Raw genomic sequence first — 18,659 nt, forward strand, 5'->3', positions numbered from 1 at the left:
AGAAAAGAAAAGAAAAGAAAAGAAAAAAGAAAAGAAAAGAAAAGAAAAGAAACCAAGAGACTTAACCAACTGTGCCACTCAGGTGCTCCTAGTTAATTAAACATATTTAGAAAATTTAGAAAATGACCAAATCAATCAGAACACATTCTCAGACAATACAATAAAAAAAACAACAGCTTGAAAAAATCTGATTTAGAAAGAACAGAAAAATACTACTGAATAATCCATAATTAAACCAGTAACCATAAATGTAATAAAAATATTTATCATTGAATATCTATGAAAACACCTGATGTCCAAATATTTTGGAAAGTAGTAAAGTAGTGCTTAGAAGTATATTTAATATGTTAAGTATAATTATTAGAAAACAAGAAACAAATGAGCCAAAAGACATTTGTTCTCTAAAAAGAGTAGTTAAGACAAACCAAACTTCTGACATGATGATCAAGAAAAAGAGGATACAAAAAAAGAGAAATTAATAAGTAATAGCACAATATTGTGAATAATATCAACTACAAAATTTAAAAACTGTGATGAAATTGATATATTAAAAAATTTATTAAAAGTCAAAATTATTATAGTAAGAAATAAAAGATAATTTAGATAGATAACCAATGAATAAGTAAAAATGGTAATCAAAGACCTTTCCCTTAAAGGAAATTCAAAATTAACATGGCTTTAACAAGACAATTATTTCAAAATTTCAAGAATTAATCTCTGCCACAGAAAATTTGTTTCAGACCAGAAAGATGACAAACTAATGAAGATAATTTTACAAAAAAATATAACCTTGATTTCAAAGTTGGATAAAGGACAAAAAAATTCCATCAAATTTACACATAAGCTACAAATAAGAAAATCCTAAATAAGATCTTAAAATAACATTGTATTCAAGCAAAGCACAATAAAACCAAATGTGTTATGTTCAAATAGGATTTATTCTAGAAATGTAAGTGTGGTTTACCATTAGACAAATAATCAATTTCATTCAAGCTCATCCACAGATGAAAAGAAATTCCCAGAAAACTCAGAATACAAAGGAACTTCTATCTTGTATCAAAAACTGATCTGTCTGGGACACCTGGGTGGCTCAGTGGTTGAGCGTCTGCCTTTGGCTCAGGTTGTGATCCTGGGGTCATGGGACTGAGTCCCGCAACAGGCTCCCCATCTCTGCCTGTGTCTCTCTTGAATAAATTAATAAAATCTTAAAAAAAAAACAAAACAACCTATCTCTGAAATCACAGCAACAGAGAACTTTAATTATCTTCTTAGAATAAGGACAAAAAGATCCATTCTCAATGATAAATTTATAGTGCTAAATGTCTTGCTTAATGCAATTACATAAGAGAATGAAGCAAAAGTTTTAAGGTTAGGCAATGAGGAGACAAAACTGAAATTATTTGCTTGTAACATATAATAATCTACATAGTAAATTCAAGAGAACCAACAAACCATCAGAATATATAAGAGTTCTAATAGGTTGTGCACATATAAGACTAATATATAAACATTTTTATGTCCCAGAAATGATCAAGTAGAAAGTATCCTGAACAGTAAATACTCATCATATAACAAAACCAAGAAGTATTTTAGAATCAACCTAATACATGCCTTTTGAAAAAAATTAAACCTTACATAGAATATCGAATGATATGAATCAAGAAATGCATCATTTAAAAAAACTTTTTTTTTTTTTTATGATAGTCACACAGAGAGAGAGAGCGCGAGAGAGAGAGAGGCAGAGACACAGGCAGAGAGAGAAGCAGGCTCCATGCACTGGGAGCCCGACGTGGGATTCGATCCCGGGTCTCCAGAATCGCGCCCCGGGCCAAAGGCAGGCGCCAAACCGCTGCGCCACCCAGGGATCCTGAAATGCATCATTTTTATGCCTAAATGACATATAATTGTAAAGAATTGAATTCTCTCTTAAATCTATCATAAAATTCAATGCTTTAGTGAGCCCTGTTACTCAGCCATAGACCCCAACAGTTAAAACCAGAAATAGGCAAGATAGCTTAATTCTAACCAAAACTCACTGCCCTGATTTATTGTACTTTCTTGAGGCCCTGATGAAGGTGTTTTGCAATGACTGGAACATCCCTTATAGCCAAACCAAAAAAGCCCTGTTAGCAACAGAATGCCTGGAAGACACCTCTGCCCATGATGAGGGGCTAAACACAAACTGAACTTCACCTGTGATTGCATGCTCTCTTCCTCCCCTCTTGCACATACCCCTCTAACCTCTTTCTATAGGATTCTAGGTGTCCATTAGCTGGGGAGGTTGGCTGTTAAAACTTGTGCCTGCCAGGTCTCCCAGCTCCATTTCTTTTCAAAACCTTCACCTCTTGAGTTACTGGCTTCTCTTGAAATGAATTTATCTGAGTTTGTTCATTAACAGTGTTGCTAAGCCTAGCCAGGAGCTATGCCTTCAATTTGTCCAATCTCTTCATTATTCCCTGGGATGGAGTAGTTTGGCTATGGGAACATACCAAGGTTTACCCATTTGTTCTGAGTTAGAGGCTATGGCAGATCGTTCAGTAACAAATGCATTTTCTAATATTTAAAATCCTAGCCATAGTTTTTGAGAAATTAGATGTACTTCAAAAGATATTCATATGGAAGAAACATAATCCACAAGTAGCTAGTAGGTTTTAAAAAGAAAGGCAAAGAAGAAGGAATCTCCCAGAGGCGTCTGCCTTTGGCTCAGGGTGTGATCCCTGGGTCCTGGGATGGAGTTCCCCTCGGGCTCACTGCAGGGAGCTTGCTTCTTCCCTTGCCTATGTCTCTGCCTCTCTATGTCTCTCATATATAAATAAATAAATTCTTTAAAAAAAAAAGGGGGGGAAGGAATCAACCAAGAAGGAGGGCTATGGATAGCATATACTATATTATAAAGCTACAATGATAAAGAGTAAGTACTAGATTAGGAAGGGGTAAAAAAAGATCAAAACAATGGCCTGACATAGATGGTATCTGGTATATGACAGATATAACATAACAGATTATGAGGAGAATTTTTAATGATTTTGCTAAGGCCTACATTTTTTCATATATATTCTGCCCAGGTTTTAGTCAAAGCTCTATGGATAATTATTGCTATGTTAAATTTCTATCATATGAATGACATAATATAAATACCTTATTTTCTTTCTCATAGTTCTATACCATTCCAAAGAAGCCTATTTGAAAAACCTATCCCTTTAAAGGCCTTCTCTCTTTCTTTAAATAGAAAGGTTAATACTTTCTTGATATTTTCTCTGGACTGCATAAGATAACTTTTACATAGAAGAAACAAACAATAGTCAAAATAAAAAAGCAAAAGAAAGAAAAACAAAACATTGTTTCAAACCTAACCTTAAAAGTAATAGTAGAGCCTAAAGTGATAATATATATTAGGGCTAAATATGTGAAGTACATCAATAATACCAGGAGAAAGATATTAAAATACCAAGATTATTTTAAAAAAATAACTTTTTAAAGTAGGCTCCACACCCAGTATGGCGCCAAATGCAAGGCCTGAGCTCGCGACACTGAGATCAAGATCTGAGCTGAGATCAAGAGTGTGGCAAATATTATACTTACTGAAGTATCAGGGTAACCAATCGAATAGCTTCAACAGCAACGTCATATTCCTTATCAAGTGTCATTGATACAATGCGATCCTGAAAAATAATTAAAAACCAAGCAAATATGAGCAGAAAATAAAATGGGAAGGATCTAAAGCACTATCTTTGGGTAGTATATGCAAGACTAATGGGAGGTTAAATAGAATGCTTTAAACTCATATTATCACAGTCTTACTCAAACAAAGGACGTGTTAGTATAAAGGTTCATAATCTAAAATCTTTCTCTTCTCATTAACTGACGTACCGTAACACTGAGACAAACTTTAACGTGTAAAATTAATATAACTATAAAAAGCTGTATATAGAGAAAATCTTATTTTAAGCAGAAGAACCTTCTGTTGAAGGCAATAAATAACCCATGTTGGTAATATCTTTTGTAAAGCAGGGATTCACTCATCTATTTAATACAGGTTTATTTAAAGAATATGCAGTAAAGAATATGAACTAAATACTTATTATGGTAATGTTATTTACTAAACTAGCTATAACTAGCATTTTAAAAGTAAAAAAATAAACTAAGCATTCTTGATGCTTACCTTGAATCGGTTAGTGAATAACTCCAATTTGGGGAATAATTCTCTATTGGTATATAGACTCTGTAGAGCTTTCAAACATTTCAGTCTGACTTCTCCTTGCTTCAGATATACAAATAAAAACATAACAAAAGTGGTAAGCTTCCATGCCACCAAAGTTGAAAAGAACAGCCTATGTGAAGGCTGAAGTAATGTTCAGCTTATCCATTCAAATTTACATCATATTTTAATTTAACATAGGGTGGAACTAAGCAGTTGTACAGTCTGTGTTGCATTTTATTTAATTAAAAATGCACTGAAAACCCCTTAGTTACTTGAGAGTAAGCTACACCTTTTTCAAATATTTACCAATTCTGATTCAACATTGAGTAATTCTGTGTTGTACAGTGGCATTCTAAGAAAATTTTTAACCTATGATTTTAATTAGAGAAAGGTAAGATAATTTGCCCTTTGTATAGTAACTACTAAATACTCCTGTAGAAAAAACTAATGTCATATGATAGGGTCATCATTTATTCATTTAACAAATATTTTCTGAGTGCCTTTTATATTCCAGAAAGAGGGGTTAGGAAAAAAGGTAAACAAAATATTTAAAACAGGGAAATTAATAGAGTGAAATGGTTTGGCTATTTATTAGTGGAGTATCTTTAATAATGTCATTAATTTAGAGTAGAAAATGTTGGGGATCAAAGTACAGTCAGGATCATCTAGAAATTTAGCCAATTCTCTCAAATTATTCTAAGGACACTGAAATTTCTCTTAAAAAAAAAAAAGTAATGTGCTATAACAGAAGTCTAAGTTCTAGAATCAAACACAACTAGATTTTATTTCCAATTCTATAGCTTATTAGCAATATGAGAGATAGCAAGTATATTAATCATTCTGATACTCAGATTTTTCATTTATAAAGTAGTGATAACCAACTTCATACGGTTGTAGCAAGGATTAAATGCAGACGTATGCTGGTTAAGGTTTATTATTATTTACTTTTTTTATTAAAGGAAGGCGAAGGGGGCAGGGGGGAGAGAGAATCTTAAGCAGGTTCCACATCCAGCAGGGAACCTGAGTCGGGGGGGGGGGGGGGTTGATCTCAAGACCCTGAGATCAAGACCTGAGCTGAAATCAAGAGTCAGACACTTAAGTGACTGAGCCACCCAGGTGCCCCGCTGGTGAGTTTTAACAACCAGTTCTGAGGGATGGGGTCCTGAATAGTTGTATTTGTGTATTTCTGTATTTCTGTGATGTAAATACTCCATCCACAGACAATTTTGAGCTACCAATGAGATATTATTGAATTCATATTACTGAAGTCATATTTGCAAAGGGATGTGCATAATAAGTGTCTTGCAATCTGATTCAAGTTATCTCTAGTATACCACTGAATGAGATGAGATTTGTTGGTAAAGTCACTAGCACATAGGAGGTACCTGGAATACCTATAGTAGATGCTCTTGAGGCCCAATCCAGATCCCCATATTCTAGTATACAAGGCTACTCGGCTACTCTTTCTGCTTGCTCCCATGTTGACTGCCAATGGTTCATACCTGCACCTCTTTCTGAAGAACTGATCATGGTTGAGAAAGAATCACCTGGCACAGAGATTCCTGGAAGGTTGTGCTCCACAATGCCCTCCTGTTTACATCCTTTCCCTCTTCTAGGATGAGGCCCAGAGTGGATAATGATATAGGATAAAACAGCCTAACCTTCTTCTTTCAGATCAGGACAACCCCTAAGATAGCCCTTTAATATGAAATTAGTAAGTGAATATATGTGACAGAGTGCTGTAGGAATGGTAATCTGAACCAGAAAGAACCAGGAGAATATGCTGGTGGCTGCTGAGGATGTGGGAAAAGAAAACAGGGTACGGGAGAGTTCTTGGATATAGGGTACTCTCCTCTGAAATAGGATGTAAGACCCTGTAAAGGCCCCTGGAAATGGCTTAACATCTTGTTGGATAGTTCTAAAAAGCAATGGTGCATATTAAATGAAATAGAGGAGCCAAAATCATTGTGGCAGACTGTGATGGAAGGAATTTAAAGACACATGGAAAGCATGCCAGAAAGGATCTATTATAAAGCTCAGAAGACCTCCCAGTTGAATATGCTCCCCATAAGGGCTCAGAGAATAGTCTGTTTACCAAGGTAATAAGGAAAACACTGGTGATGGGGGTACACACATTACTGAGAAGATCTGTAGTAACTGTATTCTGTAGTCTTAGGCTGACAGGAGACACTCAAAATTTAGTTTCTGACAGCAATGGAGATAAGAATAGGAGCGCAGAATAGCAGAGACAATGTAGAATCTTATAACTATTAGATGCTGGGGGGGTGTGTGTGCTAATAATTTTAATGGGCAGCAAAGTCAAAGGGCAGTCCACGGAAATGCTCACAGGACATCGTCTTACAGGAGGCAAGACTGGGGAAAGGCAACAAAAGTATTATATGATAAAATATACTCACGAGGAATCAATGATGGACGAGCAAAAGACTAAGGACAGCTGTCCCAAAATAAAATCACAATCCCAGATCTAAGACAGCATGTGCAGAGTTTCCTTACTCCTCTCGAATTATAGATTTGAAAATAAGGCTGTCAAAGATGAAATGACTCCATCTATCCAAGTTCACAAAGCCAATTACAGGTAGAGAAAAGACATTAATTGAATTTTATCTTCACTTTGTCCAGTGATCTCTCCCAAGTCTTGGTTCTTTATTTATGATATGCCCTGCCTACACTACAGGAACTTAACAATTAAATAAGATGATACCCATGACAGTACTTCAAAATACTGAAATAACTTAGATGAAAACTCTAGTTGCCTTTTTGGTAAAAAAGTTCTTTCTGGGGGCTCTACTATACACTGTAAGTTATTTCTATTATACTATCTAAAAGCTTTGTTATTTGTCCATTACACAAAATCTTATTCAAAGGTAAATACTGCTTAACACAGTGCCTAACATATAGCTGCTGCTCAATAAATAATTTTTTAAAAGATTTTTACTTACTTAGAGAGAGAGACAAAATGTAGGCAAACTATATTCTGGCTCTTGACTGCCTTTCTGTTCCCATGCCACCTTCCAACTTATGGTGTCTTAGGGGTCACAAATAATTTCTGAGAGAAGGAAAGGGGTCCCATGCAGGAAACTTCTCCTGATCCAAGTTGCCTGCAGGCCTCATGTAAGATTGTTTTCACTCACTGTGAAACCATTGATGGCGTTGCTGAAAACAAAACTGTTGAATGAAGTCCTTCTCTGAAAGTGAAGGACAGATGTGGGCAAAAGTCAAGGGGAGCCTCATGCAGCCTGGCTGATGCATATGTCTGATGAAGGGGGCACTGTAGACTCAAATGTTTATAGCACAGTTACGGATGGGGCTAATGTCTCTGGGTCCCCACTGGAAATTCTATGCCTCTGTCAGATAGAATGTAATGGGGAGGTAGAATTCAGACTTTTATCAGGGCCCTTGAGTATTAGTGCCCCAATAACAATAATTCTAGGGTCCCTTAGGGGTATGATTGAAAAAGTGACTCTGACAGCAACTTCTTGCAAGATACATCCATGAAGGTAAGAGAAACAAAAGCAAAAATGAATTATTTGGACTTCATCAAGATAAAAAGCTTCTGCACAGCAAAAGAAACAGTCAACAAAACTAAAAGACAACCTACAGAATGGGAAAAGATATTTGCAAATGATCTAACATATAAAGGGCTAGTATCCAAGATCTATAAAGAAGTTCTTAAACTCAACAGCAAAAAAACAAACAATCCAATCATGAAATGGGCAAAAGACATGAACAGAAATCTCACAGAGGAAGACACAGACATGGCCAACAAGCACATGAGAAAATGCTCTGCATCACTGGCCATCAGGGAAATACAGATCAAAACCACAATAAGATACCACCTCACACCAGTGAGAATGGGGACAATTAACAAGGCAGGAAACCACAAATGTTGGCGAGGATGTGGAGAAAGGGGAACCCTCTTGCACTGTTGGTGGGAATGTGAACTGGTACAGCCACATTGGAAAACTGTGTGGAGCTTCCTCAAAGAGTTAAAAATAGATCTGCCCTACAACCCAGCAATTGCACTGCTGGGGATTTACCCCAAAGATAGAGATGCAGTGAAACAATGGGACACCTGCACCCCGATGTTTATAGCAGCAATGTCCACAATAGCTAAACTGTGGAAGGAGCCTCGGTGTCCACCAAAAGATGAATGGATAAAGAAGATGTGGTATATGTATACAATGGAATATTACTCAGCCATTAAAAACGACAAATATCCACCATTTGCTTCAATATGGAGGGACCTGGAGGGTATTATGCTGAGTGAAATAAGTCAATCAGAAAAGGACAAACATTATATGGTCTCATTCATTTGGGGAATATAAAAATTAGTGAAAGGGAATAAAGGGAAAGGAGAAAAAATGAGTGAAAATATCAGTGACGGTGACAAAACATGAGAGACACGTAACTCTGGGAAACGAACAAGGGGTAGTGGAAGGGGAGGTGGTGGAGGGTTGGGGTGACTGGGTGATGGGCACTGAGGAGGGCACTTGGCGGGATGAGTACTGGGTGTTATGCTATATGTTGGCAAATTGAACTCCAATAAAAAAATTTAAAAAAAATAAAAATAAAAGTTAAAAAAAATTAAATTAAAAAAAAAGGAAAAAGTGGCTCTGGATGGTTTTGAGGAGGGTAGTTACCCATTAAAGATAAGTTCACATGTGTTTGTGGTTGGGGTACTTTGGACCATTTTGGATGCTGATGATTGTGGTTCCCACTACTGAATACATAAACAGGTATTAACATTTTGGCTGTGTACAGTACTGAAACACCATACTGAACATCATCACTATCTACCTCAAGGGGTATGCACAACAAGGACAGACTCAAGCATAATGGACCAGTTAATTCCTTGCTAACTCCATGTCCAAACCATGGTATACTATTCCAACAAAAATACTGAATCCATTATGGGGGAAATTCTGTTAATTCAAGACTTAAGACAAGCAGAGGTGCTGATAACCATACTGTTATAATTTAATAGCCCAGTCTGGCCAATCAGGAAGGCCTCTGGAGCTTGGAGGCTGACAGATCATCACAGATTAAACGCAGAAGCTCCAGCTTTGGCCCTTGACATTATCATCATTACTGCAATGGTGGCAATCCATATGGGAAACTTGTAAGTTTCTAAGGGAAAAGGCTAATAACTTTTACTTGGTCCCCCTTTTTGTTTTTTTTTTTAAGATTTTTATTTATTTATTCATGAGAGAGAGGCAGAGACAAAGGCAGAGGGAGAAGCAGGCTCCATGCAGGGAGCCTGATGTGGGACTTGATCCCGGGTCTCCAGGATCAGGCCCTGGGCTGAAGACAATGCTAAACCGCTGAGCCCCTTGGCTGCCCTACTTGGTCCCTTTGTAGTATGAGGATCAGGACCAATTTGCATTCACACAAAACAACCTGCAATACACTTTCACTATACTTTTTGCAATATGCCATTACTTCAATAAGCCTAATAATAAGCCTAAGCCCCCACTGACATTTTAGTCATCCATTATATTAATAACATCCTGACAGTAGGGCTAACTGAAAAACATGTTGCTACAGTGCTGTACTTAGTCACTGATGGAATGATTAGTGCCGATTTGACTATAAAACCAGATAGAGTCCTGGACCTGGCAGAGCTGGTCCAATTCCTAGGGGCTACTTGAGTGGCAAACCAAAGAAGTATACCAGAGATATCGAACAAAAAATATAGGCCCTGGCAGCATCTACTAATAAAATGGAAGCCCAACAGCTAGTAGGCCTCTTTGGATAATAAAAATAGCATGTGTCCCTCCAGGTTGCTTTCTTGGTTCCTTTCATTGAGATGACCCACAAAGCAGCCAATTTTAAATGAAGCCCTTTGCTGCAGCAGGCCTTGGAAGCTGTTCAACAAGCCATGGCCCAGGAACAGCTTTGGGACCTTTGAAACTTGCTAGCCCGATGGAACTGCAGGTTTCCACAACCCACCTGTCTGTGGCAGCAGGAAATTGTCACTGGGACTCACAGGCCTTACAGCAATTGTTTTTCGGTTTTTCAAATATTTTATTTATTTATTCATGAGAGATACAGAAAGAGAGAGGCAGAGACATAGGCAGAGGGAGAAATATGTTCCATGCAGGGAGCCCAATGCGGGACTCGATCCCAGGACTCCAGGATCATGCCTTGAGCCGAAGGCAGATGCTCAACTGCTGGGCCAACCAGGCACCCTGCCTCATAGACTTTGAATCTGCAAACCTCCAAAAGCTGAACCCAATACCCACCCCTTTTAAAAGATTCATTTATTTGAGGGGGCAAGGGCAGGACCCCCGCCCCCTACAGACCTTTTAAAATAAAACATAAACAGCACTCTTGTGCCAATCTAGCTTGTGCCTAGAAGGCTTCAACAATTTCCCACTGGGTACATCTACGGATTGGACTTGGGAGTCCATCACAGATGCAAAAAATGTGATAAAGTCCCCCTCCACACCCCAAAATTTGATAAAGCCCAAGGGATGACCTTGGAAGACACTAAGACTAAAGATACAGTGCAATCTTGTGATTCTTCTCAATATACTTAGATCATGCAGGGAGGAGAACTGGACACATTAACCAAGGCCTGGGACTTACCTAGATCTGGCAGAATGATCACACTGTACATCCCACCCACACCCACGGACACAGATGATGCCTCATTGCCATTAACACATACTCAGGCTACACCACTGCTATTCTACTCTGACATTTGGATGCTGGCTGAAACTATATAGCTGGTCCTTGAACAAAATTTATGTTGTATTTTTGGATACCCTATAAGATTTTGCTCTAACCAAGGAATATCCTTCATTACCCAAGTAAGACAACAAATGAGCATATTCTCATGGAATATGTAGTTTCCATGCACACTAGCAGCAGCATACCAATGGAGCCACTCAATGAATGGCTGACTCACACAGCAACTAAAAAAGAATACCAAGGCAGCCTGATAGTGGACTGATACCCTCATCTGACTAGGGTTGTATGGCTACAAACAATACACTGCAGTGCAAGGGAAATATGGCATTACAATGTGTATTGGGAAACACTGAGTTTGGACGGGGTGGAGATGGAGTAGGCAGCGATGTGTTTAGGCTGTGCCTGTAAAATCCCAATCTCAGGATACTAATCATTCTTTTTTTTTCCCTTGGAGTGTATGCCTTTGGGGTGGTTTATCGTTCCGGCTATCATAGCACACTGGACATGGCCCTCTGATGCTTCTCTTGGGCACCTCCCTTCTATGGGAAACCATAAGATGGGAGACAAAACCAAGAAGTACCATGGTGCTAGGGTCCTTCTAGTAGTGCTGGGAACATCTGACCCTTCAAATCAGGTGGGGGACGTTACTGGACATGTCAAGTGTGTGCAGCACATGACCTCCTTTTTGGGACTGGCCAACTGAGGAGAATAAGTCTGCATCAAGCAACAATGCACTGGGTGCTCAAAAAGGCAGTAGCATCAGGACTGGGACAGACAGCCTAGGTTGTAATACCCAGGCAGCTAGCACCCCAAGCAGAAGACCAGGGCATCTCTGGCCTCAGGAGGTTCATGGAGTGAAAGATGGGCAGAAATTTTACTTTCTTCTCATTTCTATAGAATCCTCTGCTATACAATGCCTGGTACAATAACACCTTGATAAAGATTAATACAGCCATAGTGAAAGAAGGCAAACTTAACCAATGCTGGATTTGTCATTCCAGAATAAAGTCCCTCTTATCCTGCACTCCCACTGTAATGGCCTGGTCAATACACAACTATTCAGACTTTCCTCAAGCTATCAATGAATCAAATCACTAGGCAAGTCCTTCAATACAGGTTGAGATGCAGGCATGCTTTGGAGTCCCCTACTTATCTATGATGTGACAGAAAAAGATCCTTATACCAGAATGGTTATCACTAATCTATGCTGACATTTTGGAATTGCAAGTCCAATATGTAACTTTTCTTTCTCTGCAACCACAAGGCAAAAGCAGGCTGGGAACTGTGTATTATCTGACCTAGTCAGCATTATGAGAACAAATCCCTGGCAGATGTCACCTGCACCCTTCTGGGTTATGTATTTCTCTGTGGACTCCAATGGACAACAGAATGTATGCGCCCAAGGGAAAGATTTTATTGCCTCACTATGCCACAGAGGGCTGGAAAGGACCCACTTTGCTAACACACCACAGAGTAGTACCCAGTTCCCTCCTGGGAAGACAAATTAACCAGGCACTAAAAAAAACGGTATACAATCTGTTCTTAACCATGGCAGAAAGTTAATGCTACTGTTTAAGCATACCAGATCAACAAAACTTACTGACTCACTAGCCTATGTGGTATTGGTAAGCCCTCAGCCATCTAGTGGCAGAAGAGGGTGGTGTTTGTGTGACTGCCAGCATTTCTTGCTTTGCATACATCACCAATTCAGGTAAGTTAAAAACTGAGCTGGTGAAATATCCAGACTCAGGTGGGATGGTTATTAACTGTACATTCACAATTCCCTTTGAATCATTTTTTAACCTTTTTAGTTGGCTTAATTCAGGTACGTGGGGTTCCTAGTTGAAGATTATCTTCCAGAGAAGCCTGATCATCCTCCTGGGTCTGGCTCTCTTAATCACCATGGTAAAGTGCCATCTCCAAGTGACAGGGAAGCTTTATGAGCAATCCACATTCCTATAGGTTGTTCAAAGACCCTACTAAAACCAACTCCATCTTAAAGTTTGGGGTGGGCAATGGTCATACAGGATTTGATATGCTTTATTTGCCACTTCAGGGGCCAAGCAGAGGTGAGGTATGGACTGCTGGAAAAGGCAGTCCTCTGCATGTAGTCTTTTGACCTCTACTTAGCTACAAAAGAATGGGCCATGCTCCTGGAACATTTCCTTATCAAGAGATGAGCCTTTGCAATCACAGCTGGGGTAAGTGCCTTGTGTGAACAGCTTTCCTATTTCAGACTCAATGTGGGTCCTCTTGTTCTGCTTAAGCATGTGAATCACATATGGCACTTGGCTAAACTCATTATTAAATCTATCTCCTGAGGGGAGGGGGCAGGGTCCTTAGTTCTGTAGCATAAGAGAGGTGCATGTAGGGAAACTGCCCTGCTGGCCCTGGAGGACCAATGCCCATTAATGAAACCACTCTTGCTCTGTCCATACTTACATGAGTAAAGCATTGTTTCACCCAGTGCTTGACTGTCTTGTGTTTTCCTCCGCAAACCTGTTTTTTTTTTTTTTTTTGCAAACCTGATTTCAAGATTCAGTGGGCACAAGTGTTTGAACTCCTACCTCTGGTGATAGGCATCAGATATCATTTGCTTGGCATATACAGAGCCAAAAAAGTTTTGGGGGAACTTAAAAGAAATAGGATATGGGATGAGTCAACACAGAGAAGAGAAAAGGGGGTGGACTAACAGAAAATAGACTCCACCCAAGCACTACAGAGATTCTGATACCAGGGATCAAGAGAGGAGAAGAACTAGAGGTGCCTGGGTGGCTTAGTCCGTTAAGTGTCTAAATTGTGATTTTAGTTTAGGTCATGATCTCAGGGTCATGAGATCAAGCCCTGTGCTGGGTTCTCATATGGATGAGAATCTCTCTCCTTCTGCCCCTCTTCTCACTCCAAAAAAATAAAAATTTTAAAAGTAGAAGACTGTACACATAAGCTAATAGTGAAAGCAATACAGAGCAATACTGACAAACTAACGAAAGAGAAAGGTAATCAAGCCTCATATGCATAAATATAAAGAGATTAGGATAGTCCAGAGAGAGATTACTATAGTTGTATTTAAATTAGACCTATTATGTGTCATCATCTATGAAAGAATTAAAAAACCAATGGGTAGAGAGTTTAGAAATAAGTTTTGGTCAACAGAAAGACACTGAATTTCTAATAAATAGCTCTTTTAGTTGTTAGAAATTGTTTGTCTTTCTACTGACCAAAACTTATAAAATTTATATAAATTGGCAGTATCAAAAAAACCAACAAAACTGTCTTACTGAGGAGGGGAGACCAATATTCTGAAATCAAGACATGGAGTATCAAATCTTTATGTTGTACACCTTAAACTAATATAATGTTATATCTCAACAAAACTGGGGGAAAAAAGCAATTTACAATTACAATGTAACCTTTAAAAAATATTTTATTTATTTAACAGAGAGAACGTGTGCAAGCAGGGGGAGCAGCAGAGGGAGAAGGAAAAGCAGGCTCTCTGCTGAGCAGGTAGCCAGATGTGGGGCTTGATTCCAGGACTCTGGAATCATGACCTGAGCCAAAGGCAGATGCTTAACTGACTGAGCCATCCAGGTGTCCCACAATGTAATCTTAAGGAAAAAAAGACAGGAATTTCATCAGCTCATTTGAAAAGACACAGGACAGTCTGAAGGCACAGGCCATAGCCTATAGAATAAGTAATTTCAAAAGGATGTTTAAGGAGAGACAGCAATGACTACACCCCTCAGAGGAAAAGAAAAAGTACAAGATTATGGTGACATCAGAATGAGAAAAAGGAAAGCTGAGAAGGGATTAAAACAGCTTTTCTAAATGAAGTAATGGGAGATTATAAAAGAGGTTTAATAAAAACATACTACTGAAAACAGTATCTTCATATCCTTTTATTCACAATGAACAAAACCAACCCCCTTCTTTCTTTATCTGGACAGAAAATTTATATAAACACAGTTTAATGACTTATTTTAAAATAATGGTGGTTTGTTTTTTGATAAGCCACAACAAATGTATGTTTTTCCCAGAGGAGGAAAAATGGTATGGTAGTGGTGGGAAATAAAATGCAGAACTTTAAATGTATTCCTACTAAAAAGTTTGTCTTGTTGGATTTAGGCATGTGTATACACCTCTGAGGACACATTGTTTAATTCTACTTTCTCTCATAATGTATAAAATTTAATTGGATAAACCTGAGATGAGGCTTAGCTGTGAAAGTCCTGAATTTCACATGAGGATTAGAAAAAGAAAACATAGGATCAAGTCTGGGATTTATTAGCACAAAGGAAAGAAGTTTAGATTGCTAGGGAAGATAAATATTCAGGAAAAATTCACCATGAACTAACTGGCTGTTCCTCCAAATAAAGTAGGGAATAAGAGCCCCTTTTAAAAATCATCAATTAAAAATAAGTAATTATGAAGTTAAACAGCCAACTTGTAATGATCTCCCTATACTCTGAACTCTTTCTTGCAGCAAAAATGGCTTGTATAATTCTCCTGGGCTGTTTTATTACATGCAACTTTGTGGTTTTCAAAATATCTTGGTAATACTTAGCATGCTATTTGTTTATTTTTAAAAGATTCATTTATTTATTTTAGAGAGAGAGAGAGAGAGAGAGAGAGCGCGCGCACATGTGCTTTAGGGGGTCTGAGGAGAGGAGCAGAGGGCAAGGGAGAGGAGAATCTCAAGCAGACTCCCTACCAAGTGCTGAGTCTGATGCAAGGTTCCTTCTCACAACCCTGAGATCATGACTCCAGCAAAATCAAGTCAGACACTCAACCAACTGAGCCACCCAGGCGTCACTAGCATGGTGCTATTTAAAAAGTAAATGCTCTACAGGCTGTTAATGGTAATACATAGAAAATAAATCTTAGAATATTATGAAAATTGTCTTAAAAGTCTAAGAATATAATTGCATTAAAAATGTCTTCTAATTGCTATTATACTTTTAACAATTCAAATAATGGAATACAACAATTTAAAATAAATTGTTGTAAGATTTCTATACTTGTGAATATCTGACAATTCAAGTTATAGAATGTCAAGTCATTCAATATAAAAGTTCCAAAGATCTGTCACTCCTACCCTTGGTTATTTTGAGGATACTTATTCAGCATTCAATAATGTGGGATTCCTTTTAAAATCAGAGCCTTTTCTAAGGGCATAGAAATAAAAATAGATTTTTAGATCAAATATTCTAGAATCCAATAAATCTATTCATCTCTGATAAAATACTGTGGCATGACCTTAACAAATTCAAAAGAAAGAAGTTTTTTTGTTGTTCATACTTTTCTAGTTTTGATTCCAAACTAGAAAAAAGATTATAATTAGCTTCTTACGATGTTATATCCTCTTAAAACTTTAGATATGCCAGGTTGCCAACTTGGTTTTAGACATTATTATAACTAAGTAAGATAGAGCTTTCACATGGGCCAATGTTTCAAGTTTTGTCATGGCCATCAAATAAAAAGTTATTCGGGTGGATGGTCTTAAAATTCCATATTATTACAGCTATTAAAAAATCAACCACTGCCATCTTAACTCCTAGCATTCTAGCACGGAGACAAAAATATCTTCTATGAAAGCCTAGAACAGAGTAACTTACCCTATCATGAAGAGTCCAGCCAACATATTTTAGGTAACTGTCATTGAGGAAGGCATCACTATACATTTTCATCCATACTCCAATTTCTTCAATACAAATGGCTCTAATCTCAGCAATAGCATCACTAGAGGAGGGAAAAAAAAAAAAAAAAAAACACCAGGCAAACCTCAGATTAATATCCAAAACTAGAATGTACTTCATACTAATTTTCAGGAAGAAATAAATATTAGTCCTAATACTGTATTTACAGCTACACTCTCAAAAGTCCTCTAATTTGAGTATCTTCTGTCCTTTAGATGTTTCCTATAAAATAAAAATTACCAATACCAAACTGAAAAAAATACATCTGGAAATCATCTAATTTTCACTGGAATAGGAAATGGCACTTAGAACTTTCTGAAAGCCTCACAACTATTATGGAGTCCACAAACATGTTAAATCTGAGGAAAACCAGCATACCACCATCCAAATATAGAATAATGTAGAATTCAAAAATTGTCTCTCTAAATAATTATAAATTTAAGCTAGCATACATCTTTTGAGTTAAGAGAAAATAAATACGATAAAAACACAAATTAGTATCTATAAGGGTAAATGTCAGAAGCTTGTATTATGTGAAAATATACAATAGTTTACAAAACCAAAACTTTGAAGTAATTGTACTAATAATTCACATTTAGTCACACTGGGAACAATCTTGGACTATATTGTTAAGGTACCAAAAGTCAGGTTTTTGGCTCCATGCCCAGATGGCTTTTCATCTCACTATAAGCATCTAATATAACCCTCCTGGGATGATTTTCCTACTCTAAAATATATGAACCATGAACAAATACAATTTTAATATTTTTACCTGATTTTGCAACAGGTTATAACTATAGTTTTTTAAAAAAAATCATATTAAATATAATAAGGTAAACCTTAACTTTCCTTTGTAGATTGATCTTCAAGGTTTCTAATTTACTATATATAAATAAGCTAAAATTTTATGTAATTTTTAATTCTCCAATTTATATAAGGTAATCATCTGTCAATTAATTGTTAATCTCGTAATAATTTAGCTAGAATCTTTTTTTTTTTTAAGATTTTATTTATTCATGACAGGCACAGAGAGAGAGAGGCAGGCTCCATGCAGGGTGCACGATGTGGGACTCGATCCCGGGGCCTCCAGGATCACACCCCAGGCTGAAGGCGACACTAAACCGCTGAGCCACTGGGGGCTGCCCCTTAGCTAGAATCTTAATTAAGGAGCTTTTCTTAGTTTCTCTCTTGTGACAAAATAGGTGAGTTTGTAGCATTCTGGTATTTAATTCTCTATTTTAATAAATTTCAGTTCCTTCTAAGTCCCTGTTATTGCTCAAGAATAAAAATGTGAGTAATTTTCTCTTTCAAAGCCATATTGCTAAGTCATAATCTTTAGATTGCCTACATTTTGAAAATACCTTTTTCTTTTTTCTTTTTTTAAGAAAGAGCACGAGAGAGCAAGCACACAGGAGCTGGGGTAGGGGAAAAGGGCAAGCGGGGAGGGAGAGAGAAAATCTTAAGTAGCATGGAGTCCGATGAGGGACTCGATCTCAGGGCCCTGAGATCATGACCTGACCTGAAATCAAGAGTCAGGGGCTTAACTGACTGAACCACTCAGGTGCCCCAATGCCTTTTCTTATGGAGAGATTCTAAGCATATGAGCTAATGGTATAGGCTCTGGAGCAAAACATACTAAGTTCAAATCCTAGCTCCACTATTTACTAGCTGCGTAGCTTTAGGAAAGTTACTTCCTTCTTTCTTAGATTTTCTCATTTATAAAACAGGAAATAATAACTATACCTAGCCTAGACCTCACAAAGTTACTGTGAGATGAAATCATTTAATAAAAGTAAAATACTTAGAACTATGCCTGGTATCTACTAAACCTTCCATAAATGTTTATTATTATAATCTTTTAAAAAATTATTATAATCTTTTAATTAAGCATCATCAATCTAGACATTTACAAATAATACAGTAGAAAAAGTAGCTTTCCTACAACTGGAAAGGATGTTCCTAAACCATTATAATACTGAATATACAGAAGACAATATAATGAATTTATATGTATGTACTGTTCAGGTAAGAAATAAAATACTATAGTGGAA

At 37.4% G+C, this 18,659-nt stretch overlaps 1 protein-coding gene across 4 annotated transcripts in view; it reads right to left on the reverse strand.

Annotated features, from left to right (window-relative positions):
- STAG1 (stromal antigen 1) overlaps positions 1–18,659 on the reverse strand; it is a 393,362-nt gene that overhangs the window by 107,804 nt on the left and 266,899 nt on the right. For all 4 annotated transcript variants that reach the window (XM_038570965.1, XM_038570961.1, XM_038570962.1 and 1 more), the window contains exons 10-12: positions 16,528–16,651; positions 4,163–4,261; positions 3,583–3,662 (exon numbers count right to left, since the gene is read on the reverse strand). In XM_038570965.1, the coding sequence (XP_038426893.1) occupies positions 3,583–3,662; positions 4,163–4,261; positions 16,528–16,651 (303 nt within the window). The remainder of the gene's footprint in view (positions 1–3,582; positions 3,663–4,162; positions 4,262–16,527; positions 16,652–18,659) is intronic.

Source organism: Canis lupus, chromosome 23 (assembly GCF_011100685.1).
Source record: "Canis lupus familiaris isolate Mischka breed German Shepherd chromosome 23, alternate assembly UU_Cfam_GSD_1.0, whole genome shotgun sequence".
NCBI lineage: Eukaryota > Metazoa > Chordata > Mammalia > Carnivora > Canidae > Canis > Canis lupus.